The 21,361-nt window shown below is 43.8% G+C and overlaps 1 protein-coding gene and 1 long non-coding RNA gene across 2 annotated transcripts in view; one reads left to right on the plus strand and one right to left on the minus strand.

Moving 5' to 3' along the window:
- Window positions 1-21,361, plus strand: part of LOC138580188 (alpha-2-macroglobulin-like) — a 450,387-nt gene that overhangs the window by 168,106 nt on the left and 260,920 nt on the right. The window contains exons 13-15 of the mRNA XM_069650526.1: window positions 6,009-6,075; window positions 6,801-6,946; window positions 13,557-13,706. Of these exons, the coding sequence (XP_069506627.1) occupies window positions 6,009-6,075; window positions 6,801-6,946; window positions 13,557-13,706 (363 nt within the window). The remainder of the gene's footprint in view (window positions 1-6,008; window positions 6,076-6,800; window positions 6,947-13,556; window positions 13,707-21,361) is intronic.
- LOC138580189 (uncharacterized) lies at window positions 11,210-12,039 on the minus strand. The gene is made up of 3 exons (XR_011304199.1): window positions 11,953-12,039; window positions 11,801-11,868; window positions 11,210-11,549 (listed from the first exon to the last, which is right to left on the minus strand). It is a non-coding gene; the product is annotated as an uncharacterized lncRNA (long non-coding RNA).

Below are 21,361 nucleotides of genomic sequence, written 5' to 3' on the forward strand. Positions count from 1 at the left end.
TCCCACAGCTCTGGGAGGAGTGGCATCCCCCCACCGCATATTACCATTGATTTGCATTAGTCTACGTCCTGCTCTGCTTCCTTCCCTCTCTGAAGGCAGGAGATCTTTTTGGGGGCTCTTCTCTAGTGCTCCCCGGGTTTGGTTGGTTCTTCGGCTGCACCTGTAGGCTTGTCTCGTTGTTTCCAACTTTTACAAACTTTTGAACTGCTCCATAATAGCTGGAAATTGGAACTTTCCTGGACTGTGAGGTTTTTCTCCCCAATTCCCTCTCTCCCTCGTGTCCCTGAAGTTCCCTACCAAAAACGGTGACATTAGAAGGTATCAGTGATTTTTGAGGGAATTGTCATAAACCTACTGCAGTTCATTCTGTTCCCTTGGGATATCATTGGACACTGTATTAAGAATGTCGTTACTGTGTTCCAGAGTGTATTCAAGGGGTGAAGAATTTGGACCTAAACTGGCCCAGTTCAGAGTGTCTTTATTTACTGCATCTTTAGGAGGCCCTCTGGGCCTGGTTTGTCATTGTTTTAACCTGTTCAGCCCTGTATATTGAAACTCCCAGCGACTGAGGCCGGTAGAGAGACTCCCAGAACCCCCCGTTTTGCATATTTGCATATTAAAAAGTAACTTTGGGTCTCACCCTATGTTACCAGGGTAATCCAGACGTGGACCCCTTGCTCACTGTTCTTAGAGAGGCACAGCTCCACCTCCCTGATGAGGCCCAACCAGGCCGAAACACGTGTCTGGGGTTGCTGTTGGTACTCTTATTCAGAAGAGAATTGGCTAGCATTTCGGTGCTGGAGTGCCCTTGGTGAGGTCAAGCACTGATATGTTGTGGATATTTCTCTTCTGTGAAAGGGATAATGAGCTAAACAATCTGGTTGAGACTCCCTTGCGACTGAGGCCGATAGAAAGACTCCCAGAACCCCCTGTGTTGCATTCCTCTATATAATATATTAAACGTGCCAAACATTTTCCTTTTTAGGTGTGCGTATACGGTAATATTATAGAGGTTGTGGGGAACAACTGTTCAACCCAAGTACTGATATGAGATTTCAGGATTGTGTATGTATTTACCTGTCAAAATAGGAAGACAGTTGTTCTCCCAAATCCTTAATATTATATTGTACTGGTGTGACGCTAGGCATAGCCCATACATGGGTTTAGGAGTGAGAAGAACCTGCATTAAGGCCCTGTTCCTGTTTCAAGACATACACTGTTTTGTTCCTGATAATTATCAATATTATTATTAGGGTATTCAAGTGCAGGCCGAGCTTCGGGAAGCAACAGAGGACTTTACAATGAAAGGGGGAAGAAAACAGTGAGGGAAGCAGAGTAAAAAGGGGTGGGGAGCTAATAGGGGAGGGTGAGGGTGGGCAATTGGCAGCAAGGGATCCATAAGCAACCAGGGTAGGAGACAGTGGGGAGCAGATCACAGAGTCTCGGGTAGGGAGGAGAGTGCAGGGTGTGTGGACCTAGATGTTAAGGAGGAGCCATTCCTTGAAGAGGAAGGTCTTGATGTCTTTCCTGAACTGTAGAACGGATGGGGCAAGTCTGATGTTGACGGGCAGTTGGTTCCAGAGTCTTTGAGCGTAGACAGAGAAGGCCTGTCTTCTGTTTCTTTCCTTCTTGCACCATCGTAATTTAAACTTCTCGGTCAGCAAGGTTTCGCTGTAGAGGATTTATTTCTGTGAGAGTTTACAGAAGTGTTGTGTTCAGGCTATAGTACTTATTTGAACTTGCGTTATTTAGCGTGTAATTCTTTGATGAAGAGGGTATATTTTTCGGTATACCTGTGAAGTACATTCTCTTGGGCTACATTTTGGGACTAACTGTATCCAGCTACCAGTGTTCGGACCTCGCTTGAGTGCAGCCAAGACTGTTCTTCCATCGCTACACCATACTGTATACAAAAAAGAGAAGTCCTGCCTATAATACCATTCATTTGCACATTATTCAGATGCAATTGTATTTTCATATAAGGCTAACTGGCAGCATACCATTTACTGTCATGTGTAGCCTACCTGTGTACACAAAAAAGCAGTTGCAAACTTAATATAGTTAGTTGGTGTAAGTCAGTTTATTACTGATTACTGACCCACCTTTTTAGCAAATATATTCATGTGTTAAAACCTATACAATGTGAACAATGTAAGTAGAGACACAATTCAAATGCACAGGGTACAATACAAGTGATCTCAAAATGAGAGACATTGACATATTGTGTGAGCCCAACAGGATAAAAACACCCACAAGCATTTACTTCAAATTGGAGGAATTAACATGATGTTTGAGCCCAAAAGAGTAAAATAAACAACCAGCATTTACTTCATGCTAATATGAGTATCTACACAAAACCCGGTATTACTTCATGCCAATTCAGTTTGTGTCACAATTTCGAGAATCATGCAGAGACCAATATATTATCCACAGTGTTGGTTATTTTCACATGCGGACTAGGAGTTTTAAAAAAATAACCAAAGTGCATTGCTTCATGCAGATTTGTCATTTAGAAGCTCCTTATCTGAGCCAGGCTAGAGGGCGACCTTGTAAAAACCATAGACAGAGCTTGGCCTTGGTTGTGGTTGTAAACATTACTACCCTTAGAATAGATGTTCTCAAATCCCTCAAGAGCGGACTGTGGAAAACTCTCCCTTAAAGTGGAGTGGGTCATTACACATCGGGCGGTACCAGTATTTCTGGCAGTATTTGTGACACACTGATGGAACTAGCATGGACTGGAGGCAGGGTTCAGATGTATCACCTCTGGCAGTGTTTCAATTTTGAGCAAAGTCCACGTATGGACTTAAACATTCCTATCTGTTATAAATGTCTCTTTTTAACTTTTTGAGCAAGTGGAGAACTCAATACAAATGATGCTGTTGAGACAGTAAAAAAACGATTTAAGATGTCATGGTATGGGGATAAAATGTTGGGCATATCTGATACTCCTTCTTTCACCTTACCCATGTAATGCATACAAGGGTAATGGCGCAATTCAGCATTTAAAAAAGGTACACTAATGGCATGATACTATACTGTACATTATCCATATACACCATTACATTGAAGGTAGACATCTATTTCTTTTCTTTTAAATATAATGCAGGTTTCAATTGATGGAGGTGTTTTTTCCGGAATACCATCAGATGTATTCCAGAAATACCATTTCCATCAGCTCTAAACTCTGAATAGGACAGTCTTGCAGAAGTAACACTAGCAGTGGTGGTACTTTCCGCCCGCAATATTTCTGCAGAACAAAAAACAACCTACGCTCAATGACTCGCAAAATCATGTTCAACACACTTATTTTCTCAAGAAGCACTGAGTAAATGTATGGGCATCGCTTTCACCATGAAGATATCTTTTAACACAAGTATTTATTCCTACCTGGAAAGACAAGCTCTTAGATAGGGAAAGGAGTTCTCTGTCCCCTTTGTTGTTCATTGTTTCCAACATTTCTGGCCTGTGAATATGATAAAGATGGTAATCCCCCTTTAATTCAGCACCAAACACTTCTTCAACAATTACCTCTTCTACATTCCTTTCTTCAGACATTGGCTTGTTCATCCATTTACTTCTTCTGCCTACTCTTCTTCATGCCTACACCTCTTCATGCCTACACCTCTTCATGCCTACACTTCTTCATCCATTTACTTCTTCATGCCTACTCTTCTTCATGCCTACACCTCTTCATGCCTACACCTCTTCATGCCTACACCTCTTCATGCCTACACTTCTTCATGCCTACACCTCTTCATCCATTTACTTCTTCATGCCTACTCCTCTTCATGCCTACACCTCTTCATGCCTACACCTCTTCATGCCTACACCTCTTCATGCCTACACCTCTTCATGCCTACACTTCTTCATGCCTACACTTCTTCATGCCTACACCTCTTCATGCCTACACTTCTTCATGGCTACACCTCTTCATGCCTACACCTCTTCATGCCTACACCTCTTCATGCCTACACCTCTTCATGCCTACACCTCTTCATGCCTATACCTCTTCATGCCTACACTTCTTCATGCCTACACTTCTTCATGCCTATACCTCTTCATGCCTATACCTCTTCATGCCTACACTTCTTCATGCCTACACTTCTTCATGCCTACACTTCTTCATGCCTACACTTCTTCATGCCTACACTTCATGCCTATACCTCTTCATGCCTACACTTCTTCATCCATTTACTTCTTCATGCCTACTCTTCTTCTTACCTGTCCTTCGCCTGCATTTTCGCATTGTCGAGGTGGCAATGGATATGGTGAGGTTAGCTGTAAGGTTAGGGTTGTGGTTAAGGACAGGTTAGGGGGAGTTTATGGGTGGGAAAAGAAGCAGCGTTTCCGAGGGTCTCCCCTGTAATGACCTAGTGAGTTTTAGAAGAAGTGAAAAGCTGAAGAAGTAAAGGTATCAAGAGGCAAATGTGACAAAGTCAATGTATGGTGAAGTGGAAGGTGAAGAAGTAAAGGTATCAAGAGGCAAATGTGACAAAGTCAATGTATGGTGAAGTGGAGGCTGAAGAAGTAAAGGTATCAAGAGGCAAATGTGACAAAGTCAATGTATGGTGAAGTGGAGGCTGAAAAAGTAAAGGTATCAAGAGGCAAATGTGACAAAGTCAATGTATGGTGAAGTGGAGGCTGAAGAAGTAAAGGTATCAAGAGGCAAATGTGACAAAGTCAATGTATGGTGAAGTGGAAGGTGAAGAAGTAAAGGTATCAAGAGGCAAATGTGACAAAGTCAATGTATGGTGAAGTGGAGGCTGAAGAAGTAAAGGGATCAAGAGGCAAATGTGACAAAGTCAATGTATGGTGAAGTGGAGGCTGAAGAAGTAAAGGTATCAAGAGGCAAATGTGACAAAGTCAATGTATGGTGAAGTGGAGGCTGAAGAAGTAAAGGTATCAAGAGGCAAATGTGACAAAGTCAATGTATGGTGAAGTGGAAGGTGAAGAAGTAAAGGTATCAAGAGGCAAATGTGACAAAGTCAATGTATGGTGAAGTGGAGGCTGAAGAAGTAAAGGGATCAAGAGGCAAATGTGACAAAGTCAATGTATGGTGAAGTGGAGGCTGAAGAAGTAAAGGGATCAAGAGGCAAATGTGACAAAGTCAATGTATGGTGAAGTGGAGGCTGAAGAAGTTAAGACGCGCATGCGATTAAGATGCACAATGTCATTATGCTGATAGGTTACATCCAATGACAATACCGCAAGGATATGCTTATAATGATGCCATGGCCAGATCTAACTTACATCTTCAATTCTTATTTTTTTTTAAATCTTAAACTTTATTGTGCAAATTGGTTAATTAAAACCTTATACACAGACTTATTCCATAATAATTAAACATATTTCATATATAAAATGCCAAACCAATCACATTGTTAATAAGACCCTCATATTGCCACCTCTCCGTTGAAGTGAGGACTTGTTTATGGATGTGGTGTGAATGGCACAAGCTATGTACCCAGCAGCTTTAGAGGTTTCAGCGGATCATAGCATGACGTTTGCTCCAAATTTGAACCCTTGCACAGTAATCATGTATGACATGAGGGTTTCGGGCCGTTCATTTAAACCTAAAAATTATTATTTCTAGATGTATGCCCCATAGACATCTATCTGGCCTGTGAGGCAGTTTAGGAGCACGAAATGAGGAACGCCAAGTGCCTAACAGTCCAGGAGGTGTCTTCACAGTAGGTGCGGGCCTCTGATAAAGGCCAGGCATGTGCTGTGCAGGCCAAAAGCCAGCAGGGACTACTCACCCTTCATCCTTCTGAGGTCGATGAATTGAGTACCACTATATAGGGAGACAATAGCTATTATTAGAGTGCTTAGAGGTGAGAGGAATCAGGCATGAAGCACTATATAAAAACCTGGGATTATTATGGTTATTTAATCTACAAACTCCTTTTTCTTCCTAAATATTGCTCCTTAGGCCTCACATGCACCCCATGCACCTAGCTTTAGTATCTAAAGTAATGGAATTCTCTTTCTTCTTTCACACCCAGATCATGGCAAAGGGAGGGATTGTCCGCCATGGCAAACAGACGGTCAGTGTGCCCCGGGAGAAACAAGGTGAGATCCGGCACCCTTTCTGCTCAATCCAGACTCATGTGTTACGCTTCAAGCAACCTTTGGAACCCTCCCAAAATCTTGAGGGAGGACTATGAGAATGTCATTAACCAGAGATCTGGGAAATAAGGGTTAGGAGTAGGTCATATCTAAGGTATTTGATGTTTAAGTGTTGCTATTGTAAAAACATAGAACTTCCGATTTCATTATTTGAAGAGAATATAAATTATCCAAGACGATTCTGTTGTACAGTCATTGCACCCAGGGAAGTTTGCGTGGCCAGTCAGATGGGTGGGAACGGGGGCAGAGTCCAAAAGTAACGGCCCACGTTCCGTAGCCATCTGCATGCCTCTGCCGCATGACCGCCATTTCTGTTTTTCCTGCTGCCCCAAGCCTATCGCCCCCCTCAATCCCACAGAATCCCTCCCCATTGTCAGCTCGTGTTGCTCCAGTCACGCTGTCCAAGTCATATTTTCCATCCAACCATATTGATTTGTAGTTTTATTTTAGGGGGATTGGGCACACACGAAAGTTGTGATCGCAATTGCAATTAAAAAACAAACACTATTAGCACCCCTGAAGGAGCCGCGGGTGATGGTAGTTTTAACTGCTTAGGTCTACCTTGCTCCGTCTAGCGGGGTGATAACCACCGTGTCCTCCTGACATAGCAGTGTTTGCCACTAACTGATTCTCTAGCTGGCATAAAAGTGTCTGCTTTCCCACCACAGGTGTTGCCGGCACTATCACAGTATCCCTGCCGATCAGCAATGATATCGCTCCCACAGCCAAGATGTTGGTATTTGTTGTCCTTCCCAGTGGTGAGGTGATTGCAGACGCCAAAACCTTCAACATAGCCAAAACCTTTGCCAACAAGGTAAGAGTTAGGGTCAATGGATAAACGGGGAAGCTAATGAGGCCGGAGGTCAACAACAGCACGGTGGGGTGATGGGGTTCATGAATAAACATGAAAAATAAGGATTAATTGAAGACTGGCAAGGAAATGCTATGAGGCCTGTGAATGAAATGGATGTGTAGACACTGGTAAAGTCAAAGGGATGCAGAGCTTCTCCTTCAGATAGATTTGGTCTCATGGGAGGGACTAAGGGCTAGTGAGCCTTAGAGCTCAGTGGGTTATCATAAGGATACAGAGTCTTTAGGACTTAATGAATTGGCACAAGGTACACAGCCTGTCACCTCTAAGACATATTGAACTGACCCAAGGTACAGAGCCTGTCTCCTCTAGGTCTAGTGGACCTAAAGCACTAGCACTGGCACAAGGATACAGAGCCTGTCAACTTTAGGGCGTAATACATTTGCACTAGGCTACTGAGCTTTCCACCTCTAGGTCTGATGGATTAAATGAATTTATACAGGCATACAGAGCTTGTCACCTCTAGCACATAATTAACTGGCAAATGGTACCGGGTCTCGCATGTCTAGGACTAGTGGACTTGATGAACTGGCACAAGATACAGAGCCTGTCACATCTACGAAATAATGCAGACTGGATTATTGCAACGCTATCCTGGCTGGAACATCAACAAAAAACATAAACAAACTTCAGCTGATACAAAATAATGCACTCAGAGCAGCCTGGGGTCAGAAACGATCCGACCACATCTCACAAATTAGACGCGAGGCGCACTGTCTCCCCATCAAAGCTTACATCGAGTTCAAACTCCTACTATCACCCCCCCGCTGCATTCACTATACTGCCCCCCCTTACCTATCCAACTGCATCACAAAAAAACCACCACGCGTAGACTATGCTCTCCTCTTCATCTGCCCTGTTTATCCCCAGATTCAAAAGAAAGAGAGCTGATGGCTCCAGCTTTACCACTATCACCCCCACTCTGTGGAACGCCCTACCCCAGTGTATCCAAGAAGAAACTTCATACCCTCTCTTTCGAAAAAAACAAATACTAGTAACTGCATTTGCTGTAATGTTAGAAACATGCAACTGCTCTTGCTCCGATTGTTCCTTATATAGTTGGCCACATACAAACTAACTGCAATTTCTACTTACCTGTACTGTACCGTTTTTCCTAGCGCTGTGATACCTCCGGGTCTAGGCGCTACATGCAAATGCAATAAATAAAAATAAATAAAATAATGAACTGGCACATGGGTACAGAGCCTGTGACCTCAAGGACATGATGAACTTGCACAGGTAGAGCGCCTGTGACCTCTAGAACAGGATAACATCCTGGCACAGCAATACTGGATTAAAAGACTCAAGCAATGAAAATGAGAGCACTCTGGCCCTCGCTGCAATTGGCTCTAGAATATCTCATGCTTGACCTGTGCTAAAAATAGAGCAAAAGTGCCCGTTTTGCTGATTATGCATTAAGCAAAAGAGCAAACGGGGTTTGCCCCAATCCATATCACTCGGAGATGTTTACAGTGGAGTGCAATGGTTTTACCCATTTGTCTGCCAGTCTAAAAGAGAATGGAAGAAATAGGGCTTGCCTCAAATTCATCTAGGAGCCAATTACATAACATTCTGAAACAATTCAAGAAAACAGAGGCCACACACGTATATTTCTTTTTTTTTTCTTTTTCTCTGTTTATGCCATAAAGAATAACAGCAAACACAAGCCGTGTCAATTTCCCACTGTGAATGACAGCATTTTAGTTGAGGCCACATCTGGGTTTGTTCATGGCACACAGCAAACATAGTACATACATCAGGCTGCTTCCTTTTTGCCCCAATGTAAACATCTTTAGGATGGACTGAAGGGAAAGTGGAATCCATGCCACATTAATCAAGCAGAAAAATCTACTCCTGTCTGCATTTGACTAATTTCTAGCACTGGTGCACGCATGACATGATATCTCTCTGGCGGCTCCGCCATTGTAGTGCGCGGCGTCCTTGTACTTTATTTAGGTATTAAAATGTAGCACAAGTGAATGGTTGCAGCAGAAACATGCTTTTGAAGTTGGAAAATAACATGTCACGGCAGCAGCCTCTGGCATCCCTGCAAACCACCTAGCAAAGCAGTCTGTCAGGGAAGTAACAGCAGAACGGTATCCCGCCGCTGAAATGTGCTGCAAAATGGAGACTGCCGCAATTCTCACGGGCCCGCCCCGTACATGTAATGACAGCACTTCCATCCCTGTGGGCAGATGAGCTCCGCTGTGAAGGAATTGGGGGCCGTCTTCGTATGTAACACATCCGAACAACACTGCCAACCCAGGGTCGCAATAGTTAAGTGATGGAGGGCGCTGAAGTGATGGCAAATGACAAGGACATGTATAATCTCGACCAGTGGTAGAAATGTACCGAAAAAAGTACTAGAGCTGTGATCTCGGTTGGGGACAAGGTGGGCAGTAGCATAGTGCAACATGTGACAAGGTGTTGCAGCCAGAGCGTTGCAATAGTCCAAGCGACTACTAACTAAGGCTCCTACTTCAATGTAAAAATGTTACACTTGCACAGGAACAGGAATGGACAAATCCTCCACACCAAGCTGATATTTAAAACGAATTCCTTGTGAATGTTATGGACCTTTATCATTTTACCTGACATAATAACGTGCAGGTTTTCCAAAAACCTGAGGGGGATCGTGTGTGAGTAGAGATTCCTTCTCCGGGTGTGAGTACAGATTCCTTCTCCAGGTGTGAGTAGAGATTCCTTCTCCGGGTGTGAGTAGAGATTCCTTCTCCGGGTGTGAGTAGAGATTCCTTCTCCGGGTGTGAGTAGAGATTCCTTGTACGGGTGTGAGTAGAGATTCCTTCTCCAGGTGTGAGTAGAGATTCCTTTTCCCAGTGTGAGTAGAGATTCCTTTTCCCAGTGTGAGTAGAGATTCCTTCTGCGGGTGTGAGTAGAGATTCCTTCTGCGGGTGTGAGTAGAGATTCCTTCTCCAGGTGTGAGTAGAGATTCCTTTTCCCAGTGTGAGTAGAGATTCCTTTTCCCAGTGTGAGTAGAGATTCCTTGTCCGGGAGTGAGCAGAGATTCCTTGTCCGGGTGTGAGTAGAGATTCCTTCTCCGGGTGTGAGTAGAGATTCCTTCTCCAGGTGTGAGTAGAGATTCCTTTTCCTAGTGTGAGTAGAGATTCCTTCTCCGGGTGTGAGTAGAGATTCCTTCTCCAGGTGTGAGTAGAGATTTCTTTTCCCAGTGTGAGTAGAGATTCCTTGTCCTGGTGTGAGTAGAGATTCCTTGTCCGGGTGTGAGTAGAGATTCCTTGTCCGGGTGTGAGCAGAGATTCCTTCTCCGGGTGTGAGTAGAGATTCCTTCTCCGTGTTACCAGTACTGCTCCATCTTTCCCAATTGCTTTAAGATCGTAAAGTAACAAGGTGTGCTTTAACTTCAAAAAGTAGCATTCCGGAATGGTGAATATGGTTGTAAAAAGTAGTGGAAGTATTTAATGGAAACAAATTAAAGTAGTGGAACACAGATCCCGACAGTTCTCGCTCTCTTTGTTCTCGCTCTCTTCGATCACTCTTCCTGACTTGCCCTCAGTAGAAAGGGTTGTGGGAGCAGCAGAACTGCGGGGGGAAAAGCAGGCAGAGTGAACAGCACATGGTTTCTGGGGGGAAGCACCAAAATGCTTTAATGCAACCAGAGCACCCGGACACCACACCCACATGGAGGTAGGGTTGATAAGTACAGCAACTTTCTGTTATTCCTCATTCCATGTTCTGCAGCCCAGCCACAATGCACCATCCTGTTATTACAGCATACAGCCCGAGATACACTGTAAACCCTGACATGCATGTGTATTCAAGGGTCCCCGTGCCTCCAGATCGCCTTGGTGTGTTTCACCCCCTGTCCCCTCTTTTCATGCCCATTCACACCAATGTCAGTTCCTCATTTCACATCTCTTAGCCAGATATACAAGTCGGCCTTCTAGATTCTGCCAGGAAACAGAGAACCTGGAGTCACTAGAGCATGCCACATTGCTTTCCCATGGTGTAACTGACTTGAGCGCCAGACATATGAGCAAGTTAATTGAAGCCTGCATGAAGCCTGCAACACACTGGACTTGAAGGAAATATGGTCCTTCCTATTGAGAGGGGAGAATCTTACGGCTGCGGTTTCTTTGTTGAACTTCTTAAAGGAGGTGTTTGAGGGGTCAATTTGATCCTTTTGGACAAAGACTTGTTTCGAAGGTAACTTTTCCTCCTTTTGCTCAATTCTTTCTTTGGATTCTGTGATTTGATTCCTGAGTCATTTCTATCTTTTGCGTGTAAATGTTTGACATATGATAAAGGTTTGAAATAACACAAAAAGTAGGAGCGGATCCCTTCCGTTCCTGTATGAGCTCACTCCAGATACCCCATCCAGGGTTTCAACCAATGTTTAGAATAATCATCTCAATTCTTTATCAATAGTTATGATTTTGATTTTTAATCAAGAGTTCACAGTTCATTATGTGATCATTTGCATATCATCATTCAATCCTGATTGTTCAGTGTCACATCATTTTTTAGCCAATGCATTTCGGACTTCCGTCCATCATCAGGGCAGTTAACACTATTGTTAATTTACCAGAACAGATCCCATAATTTCACAATGTTAATGTATTGTGTAAATCATTCCCCATTACCACCATCATGTTGTGAGATACACCAAAAAGTTAATCATAGTTACACATACCCGGTAGTTGTTATGGTCCAAGGTGAAATTTAGCAAATCAAAACAGAAAAAAGAAAAAAATTTCATTGCAACACATTATTATCCATAGTTATGTCACTTATTCATTATTAGTAACTTAAATTCTCTACCTGTCTCACTCCTGTACCCAGAGTGTTGTTGTTTCACTCTGTTTATAATCCTGAACAGCTCACAATACCTGTAAAGTCAAAAACTAACAATTAGCCACCCTAGCTGTTCTAATTCTCTTGTTCTACATCGTGATTCCAATCCCCTTGCTTACCTGCTGCACTCTGTGCTCTGTACTCGTATTGGTAGCTCAATAGGAGCTGCCGCCATTGTTCAGTGTGTCTTTAAACACTTATCGTGCTGCGCATGCGCATTGTGTTCGACCCTGTTATCTTAACGTTATCATTCATTCGTGCTGCAAAATAGCATCTAATGGTTTGATTCTTACCTGAGGGGTCGCATCATTCGAAAGGGTTGAAAAACGTGTCAAAACTAAAGAAATAAAGGATTTTAGTAGCGATGCGCGGGAGCTTCATTACCGCGCATGTGTATCTGTTGTACACTCCATTTTCTACTGTCGCGCATGCGTATAGCCTACTTTGGGTAGTATTACTCGATCTAATCAAAAGTGACTATTATTTGGATTCTATCGCAATATCGGTGGTTACAACGGACCTAGTAGTTAGGTCAAATCCTATTCTGTAAAAAACGTGCATAGAAAACTACATAATAGCATCTTTAGTATACTAATTGGTTATACATCAAAACTGCATTAATCACAACCTCCACCTCTGTCACGTGCATGTTAATTTCACCAGATTCTCAGGGCATCACAGTGTCATTTTCTTTGTAATACCAACACTCCATATTAAACGCACATGTGCAATGTGTGCATTATTTACATCATAGTTTGCATTTACATCTCTCTGGTCCAAAAGCTTGGGTCCACGGGTTGGCAGCATGGTCCCTGCCTTACGTCCCGCAGTGGGTGTTCCCTCCGGGACATGTCGTGGATCGCCGCTGGTGGAACCATCGGTATGTCTTCATTTGTTCATACTGTCAGTTAAAACCTTACAAGAAACACATCAGGTTTATCTCCTCATTAATACCCCCTGGCCTGTGCTTTGTATGTCTGCGTTATGACTCCATAGCAGAGCGGCAGTGCTGCTAAATACCTGCTGCATTGCACAGGTGAGATCCTTTGCTGCCTGTATTGAAAGGGAACGGATCTAGAACTGGTCTTTAATCGGATCCAGCAGATTCCTCTGCAGCGATTTCCTCGCAGCTCATTTGCTCTAATTTTTTTTTTACCACATTTGACTGCAAATAAAGCAGGGGGAGACCCCCCTGCACTCCTCCCTCACACCCCAACCTTTCTAAATACCTAAATCCAAACCCCCATCTGTATTTAGCAGAAAATATGGTAGAAAACTTATGAGTAATTGGCATGTAAGTAAATGGGGTATTACCCTTGCACCCAGACCTCCCATGTGAACTCATTCCATCTATGAACTGTCATCCTTTCCCGCTGCATAGAAACCCTGGCCCCCTACAGACACGTGGACTTCCAGGAATGTGATCACTTCTACATTCCCACTGGATCTCGCATGTTCCCATCAACATTCTCTTAGTGCCTTGCAGTAAATCATTTTGCACTTGACATGTTATACAACACCAATAACATGAAATTAAACATTTAATTGAAACCATTCCCACTCTAACAGCTATTCTAGGCAGAAGGAATCCCACTCAGCCGCCATAGCTAAAGTGCCCCTCCCCCATGGGCCAGCCAAGAACCATTAATAGGAGATCCTCCATGTATGCATGCACACTTCACTCTAGAACAATCCTCCATGCGACTGTCTCTTATGATTCCAGGTGGACCTGCACTTCTTCGCCGCTGAGGGCCTCCCTTCCTCGCCTACATCGCTGCATCTTGAAGCCTCCCCGGGATCCTTGTGTGCCACGCGTGCTGTCGACAAGAGCGTCCTGCTCATGAAGCCAGAGGCGGAGCTGTCGGCGGACTCAGTAAGATTCATTTAATTACTGACCCTTGGATACATTTCACAGGTTCTCCTCCACACTTCTGGAATTTAGGAGCTTCCAGATCCAATATAATGTCTCAGTTGATTGGTCGATAGAGCCGACAATGGAGGAAAATAGGGACCGAAGGTGTGGAAGGCGGCCATATCTTCTGCAAGTCGAAAGCAGGTATATCGTTGACATGCGTGGCCCATGACTCATTGTAATTGATTTTCATTACCAGAGTTGATCATTTGCACAGTCCTCTCTTGTCATACATGAGCGCATGTCGGCAGTTATCATGATAGTGACCGGCCCAGAATGCTTTGTTGCATGAATTCAAGGAGCAGGCAATGTCAGGTGTTCAGTGCCTGTATGTCTATTATGTGAAAGCAGGAGTATAGACACTTTGCAGGAGCGGTGCAACACTTTCCGCAGGAGAGTATCAGCACTTCCCAGTTGGGTGCTATGTACTTTGGGAATTATGAGTACCTGCAAATGTATTTTGTACTTTCTTATTTTTTAATCTTTGGTTGGCCTAAGCCTTAAAGATGTGCAGATCCAAAGAAAAATGAAAAAAACACGGTCCAAGGTCATACATGTGAATGGCAAAGATAGATTAGTTACAAAAAACAATGTAAACAATTCCATTAGAACCCTGAAAGGGGCCGCTGGCCAATCAGGATGCTCAGATCGTGTGCTGTATTCTATGGTTCAAGCCTGCGTTCCAAGCAGCCAGGCTGCTGTTGGCCAGTGCCCTCTTCCCTCCACCGCTTCTCCTTCCTTCCTCTGAATTCCCCACTACGTCCTAGCATCTGTACAGTTACCTACGCGGGTGCTAAGAGCACGTTTTTATCAACATTTCATCAACATTGAAAACGGGGCATTTCTTGTTTTTCAAATGATAGACACCATTAGCACCCGTCTAGGTAACTACACGGATGCTAATGGCGTTATTACCCTCGACGGTGGGCCCACCCTGTGTGTAACGGTACCGCCGCCTGTACTTAGGGACCCTTGCTTCGCTCGGGCAGCGGGCCATTATCGACAGGGCCGGCTCGCCGCTGAGGGTATTGCCTCAGTCTAAAATACCAAATAGCCATTGGTTGCAAGGCTTATGCAAATGCAAAGAAATCATAGATGCCCTTCCATTGGCTTCTGTATTATAACAGATGTATTGATTGAGACAAATTGCCTCTGCATGTTAAGCTAATCCTAAGAATTCCACAAAGTTATTATAGGGATATCAAAACATGTTAAGCATCCTTGCTTCTTTGTACTCCATTTTCTTTCCAAATTAATTTCGAGACATGTTTTCTTTTTCTCAAAACTGACAACCCATTTCCTATTCATGCTCTCCACCCCCACCCCCTCCCTTTCTCCCTCTATCTCACTGGCTCATCCCATCTCCCCCGCTCATTTCCCCCTCTGTCTCCTTCGCCTCCGTTGATATCCCCCCACACAAACTTTGTACCTCTGTCCCGCCATCTCTTTCTTACTATCCCTCAATGGCTGTTCCCAATCCTCTCTCCTCTCTACCTTTATCCTCATCGTTCTCCTGTCTCTTTTTCCCTCCCATATTTTTCCTTTTCTGTCTGTCTATATCTTGGTGAATAGAGTTCATTCTTCAAAGAGGTTCGAAGTTTCAGGTCTCAGTTTGCCGGTGGATATTTTGATGCATCACAATGATTTCTGAGAGAGAGTACTCTCTCCGTGAGAGCCCTAGAAAGCTCACATATCTGGAATGGACTGCTTGAGAAGAGGACCGTGAGAAGGTGTTCATTCCCCCTGGGTCCCAGGCCGGCGTGCCTTAAACCCTCAAAGAGAAGATCTGGGGCTGCAGCTGGTTACATGGAAGGACCAGCTCCATTGAGGCTCACAGGGACCATAAGAACAGATTGAACTGGAGACTTGCTGAGGGACTCTGCTGAATCTCTGGCTGAACGGCCCTCACTAGGGCTTGTGTGAGAGCTTTGGAACCTCCAGAGGAGGTATAGTTAAAGTCTTTAGGGGTTCTCTGGTTCTGCTCGATTGAGGCTCACAGGGAGCATAATAACAGATTGATCTGGAGACTAGCCGAGGGACTCTGCTGCATCTATGAGGAACAACCCTCGCTGGGGCTTGGGTGAGAGCCTTGAAACCCCTGGAGGAGGTATAGTTAAAGTCTTTAGGGGTTCTCTGGTTCTGCTCGATTGAGGCTCACAGGGAGCATAATAACAGATTGATCTGGAGACTTGCCGAGGGACTCTGCTGCATCTATGGAGGAACAACCCTCGCTGGGGCTTGGGTGAGAGCCTTGAAACCCCTGGAGGAGGTATAGTTTAAGCCTTTAGGGGTTCTCTGGTTCTGCTCCCTTGAGGCTCACAGGGACCAGATGAACAGATTGAACTGGGGACTTGCTGAGGGACTCTGCTGAATCTCTGGAGGAACGCCCCTCACTGGGGCTTGTGTGGGAGCCTTGGAACCCCCAAAGGAGGTATAGTTAAATTCTTTAGGGGTTCTCTGGTTTTGCAGGAGGTAGACACAACCCTGCATTAGCACCACGTCTGCTAAGTGGCCTGGATAGTATATAATGCTAGAGTCCTGGGCAAGATTGCTGCATAAGACCAAAGTGCCAGCCTCCCCATAGTGTCTCATTGGAAGCACAAATTCCTAGCCCATAGACCCATGGGCTAGGGTGGGACCTGAATAGGCAATGCCCTAGGATAGGGGGTCCCAAAGTGACAGAAACCTAGTGTGTCTTAGGTACAGATCAGACCCAATCAGATTAAAACCATCTTTAGATATAGGTACCTCAAAAGAAATACAGTAGCGCATCCCATTGTGATAACCCTGAGATGGGCGTGGGTGGAGGAGTCAGGTACTGGGAAGTACTGTGTTACCCACAGGCCTTATGCCTACAATAATGATTAATAAATGTACTCACTAATTTGTATGGTTCAGGGCCCCTCTCACCTACTTCACCACTGTTCCAGGACCCAAAGTAGAGGCACACTTCAGGGTTTATAAACATAGGGGAGAACTACATTCCACACATAGTTACCACATAGGGACCCTCCAAATGCATCCCTCTTGTACTCGTGGAAAAGAGGCGCAATGCTGCGCTCCTAGACAATGTAAGTAGGTGTATCCGGTGTACATAGTATATAGCCCCGGAAAAAGGCAAGGATCACCAAAGCAACGGCCCACGCATGCACTGATAATTATACAGTCTTCCCAAAGCATGGTTCTAAGATTCTGATTAATTTCTATTGCTATGAGGATGTTTTCTCCCTCTCTCCTTTACTTCTGTTCATATGGATGAAATATATGTATATGTACATGGTTATTTAACAGTCCTATCAAGGAGATGATTTTATCTGTTCTGTCTTGATTGATCTGTTGTGATACTATTATTATTATGTATAACGGTTTTATATTTTGTGTATCGAATACTATTTTTAGATCACTAATGTTTGATGTTATTATGTGTAAAGTTTTCTACGTTTGTATAAAACTGTATCACATTAATAAATATAAATATATTGTACTTATGTGTTATAGTCAAAGAATGTACACATAAAGGAAAATAATAGAACCAGAAGTCAGATAAAAGCAAATAGAAACTATAAAGTTAAAATTAGGAATAATATAAATGGCACAGTTGCATATAAAATGCATAAAGTACATAAGATAGAGCACATAAAATAAGGTTACAATCCAAGTCTCAAGCCAACAAACAATCAGACAGACCAACCCAAGTTGTTCACATTATTTCCCACAATTTCACAATTTGTCCCAATTTGTGATCTATAAGCAATTGATAGACATCTAGGGGTCCATTTCCCCCCCTTCACCCATCGATGGCATATAGTTCCGCTGCACTCAATATGGACTATGACTCAGCAAAGGACAGCAGGAGCTGCCCGAAGAATAGCCTGACTCCATAGAGGGCCAGCTGTAGGCTTTTATTACCTGTGTTCAAACACCTGATCCAAAAGGCACTCTCGCTGATGGAAGTCAGGTTATGGACTTAGTCACCCAGGCATACCATGATTGCTGATGTCATAACAGGGCACTCTGTTAGAATATGCTTTCCAGTTTCGGGGCAGCTGTGGATTTTGCAAGCACGACAGAACATTTCCACATGCTTCAGATTCCCAGCTGCCCCAATACTCGCTAATATTGAGCTACAGAGTTTACTAGATGGGCAAAGCATGAGATACCGCTGTGCTCGCCCTGGGGTGTACAGTACATGTAAACTTGTAAGATCTTAACCTCTGGAGATGTAAATGCTCTTTTTGCCTTTCCCAGTACAGCATTTTTATCCTGAACCCCTTTCGGAGCTCCCAGTAGTCAAGTTTCGATTTCTGAGACCAGTTAATTAAGCTAAAAGATTTAAGATGGACTTGACAAACACTCGGTTCTCTCTGACTTCCATGTCCTTGCCTAGCAGCCTTAAAAGGTCACATTGGGGAATACTTACGGTCTTCAGATATAATGTGCTGCATTTCAGCAAGAGCATAGTACCCATTGAACAGAGACCCAATTCCGGACGAATAACCTCCATCGGGACACAGGCAGGTAGACCCACGATACGGCCCCAGAAGCAGGCCTCTGTTCTAGCGACCCAAGACATATCCACTAGGGTAAGAGCTTCTAGACCGTACAAGACGTGCTGGAAATAGCATTGCTTGCACAGCTTCAGAATACCTTTAAACCTGTAACCTGCAGAATTCTTACTGAAAGCAGTAACCAGCGCTGTTAATTACACTGCTTTCCGTTCTCTAGCGGCTTCACATGTGGGGATAGTTCCATTTGCTCTCCAGCTCTACACCCAAATATCTGTAGCTTTCGGTATAGTCAATACTGGTCCCCTCAGCCATCAGTACTGGGCGAGCCATTGTTTTTTGCTTAAATAACATGAGTCTTTTGCCTGTTTATAACCAGCCGATTTTCTGTAGCATAGCTCCATAATCCTTCTGCAGGTTTTCTCATGCCAGCGAAGGTCACATCCACTAGGAGAAAATCATCAGCATAAGCCAAAGATTTGATATGCTCTGAGCCGATCTTAGTGGGGCAAGTATCCAGCTTCTCTAGATATTCTGGTAAGTCTGCTAGGTACATATTGGACATAAAAGGGGCCAATCTGCACCCCTGTTTGACCCCTCATGAGTTGGCCATAGGCTATGACAATGTCTCTTCATTGTTCAGCCTGACCTGCACAGTATTATTAGTATGGAGCAATTTTACAAAATGTAACAATACTGCAGGACAAAGCCTCTCCCTGGAGACCAGGTCAAAAGCAAACGTAAAGTCCACAAAGAGCACATACAGGCCGTGGCCACCCCTAGTGCTTGTGCCCTCAATTAGCAGATCCATGGTTCCCAGATTGTGTATGGTGGAGGAGCCCGGGCGGAAGCCCGTCTGGAAGCTGTGCTATTGGAATCCGACCATGCCTGGAGGCGATCCAGTATAAAGGAGGTGAACAGTTTACCGGGTACGTCTAGCAGAGCCAAAAGACGATAATTGCCCGGAGACATCTGGTTGCCTTTCTTATACACTGGAATTAGTATCGCCGACGCCATGAGACAGGAATCCTGCCTTCCCAAATCTCGTTCTTAAACGAGGTTTTCAGCATTGAAGCCCAGGGGCATTGTTTAACACTACAGCAGCCAACCCATTGTAAGAGGATTCAATTCAACACTACAGCTAAGTCAACGCCTAGTCTATAATACTGAATGAAAACCCTTATTGATATATCTTTATGTCCAGTTCATGCGTTCTGGATGACTACCCCTATATAACACCCCTCTCTTGGAATCCCCCTGACCCCACTGAGCCAAGAAGTAGTTCTGTTTTGCAAGTTTAAAAGGTTTATTTGATAATTTAAAATATATATATCACACTTTATAATAAATTAATAATTGAATAGCACACTTAATCTGATATGATAAAGATCAACAACAGAGAATCTGGCACTAGCACACTTCTTATAATCACTAATGAGTTGACATGAAATGGATAAGGTAGCACACTGGTAAATAGGAACAAAAAGTATCATGTGGTAGAGGATGCTTTATGTAAGCTCAGGTGGATGCAATATTCAATGAATGCAGTACAGAAAATACTCAATATGATTTCAACCAAACAATGGAATCACTTTTCTCTGGCAATCCCCTCCCCCCCTTGATGCAAGGCAAGGAAATGGAAGGAAAACACACAGTTCTCAGAAATGCAATCAAATGTGATTCAGTTCACCCCAGCAAGCTTAGACTACAGAAGTTTGAAAACACAGGCCCAAATTGCTTAGATATGTGCTAGCAATGGATGAGAAATATGCTGGAAATGCTTTTAATTCCCTTTCAGAGGTTCAGGGTGAGTGGTATCTAGTTAATATTAGTCCAGGTTCACACTAGCAATGATGCAGGGATAGTTAGCAGGTTAAACGAATTTCTGGCAAATGGAAGGCAAGCAGCAGCAGTTTTTACATGTGAAGAAATTTGTAAATCGCGGCAAAATTCGCGGATGCGCCGAGCGCTATTACAGAGGAACCACAAGGACTATCTCTATCGTTTTGGGGTCCTAGGAAAGCCTAGGATCTCATCTTCCAAATGAAAGTTACTGCAAGTCTCTAGCACAAACGGTTGCGGAGTTATGAGCGATTAAATAAAGGTCGTTTTTCAGATTTGAAATTTTAAAGTTCAAAAAGACACGTGCAGCTTGCAACTAGGAAATGACAAGTGACAGCTTTGCAAATGACAGGTGACAGGAGACAGTTCTACTTAGATTAAAATAGGATTGAATTATATTATTTTAACTAGGAAATTGGTTCTGCACAGTTTGGCGGTACTCACAAGAGATTTTAAACAGGAAGGCGGCTTTGTCACGATCTGGTCAACAGGTCTGGACTTCGGACGGTCTCTGGGCACAGCGTCTGGTCTCTGGAACTGCTCACAGCATCGGGGTCAGCACTCTGGATACAATGGCCTTTTCTCTGCTAGGCACCGGTTCTCTGGGTCGGGTCCTGCCTTCTCTTTAGATATTTCTGTCACCGGGTTCTTGCAAAAGTTCTTGGCAAAATTCAGACGGCTCGCCCGGCTGTCTGAAGAGTTCAGTTGCAAAAATATTTTGAGGCCTGCTGACAAATACTTTTGCTGGCAGTGGCCTTTTTGGTTAAGGTTCTGAAGTCTCTGTTTATCTTGGAGTCTAAGTGTTGGCTCTTTGAAGATTGATGGAGGTAAGTATGGATTTTTCCGGCAGAGCGTCCCGCTGCAGATGGAATTGAAGGTCTCTATCTGTCCTGTCTGTCTGCTTTTATGTGTTTAGAATGTGGGTGTGTTCTAGCATCACTGACCCTACCTCTCTCTCAGCTTCTAATTGGTCAAACTTCCATTTATCATTTGATTGGGGAATGAACTGTGAGTCAGAGGGATGTCATTTTATGGCTTGCAGATAGGACACTCCTCTGTCAGATTGCACACATTCTATATTTGATAATAAAAGACATATTTCACAGTTACACAGTTGCTTGAAATTACATATACATGGTGTGGCTGAATTTAGCCATGTCTCTGTCCAAATCTGCTGTTTCTAAGAGCTTGCATTCAGAAATGGCACATAATTGACTTTTTAACTGATTTTTCAATTTCTGACATTGACCCAACTTTACATACATGTGC

The sequence above is a fragment of the Ambystoma mexicanum genome, chromosome 3p (genome assembly GCF_040938575.1).
Source record: "Ambystoma mexicanum isolate Mex_15411 chromosome 3p, UKY_AmexF1_1, whole genome shotgun sequence".
Classification (NCBI taxonomy): Eukaryota; Metazoa; Chordata; class Amphibia; order Caudata; family Ambystomatidae; genus Ambystoma; species Ambystoma mexicanum.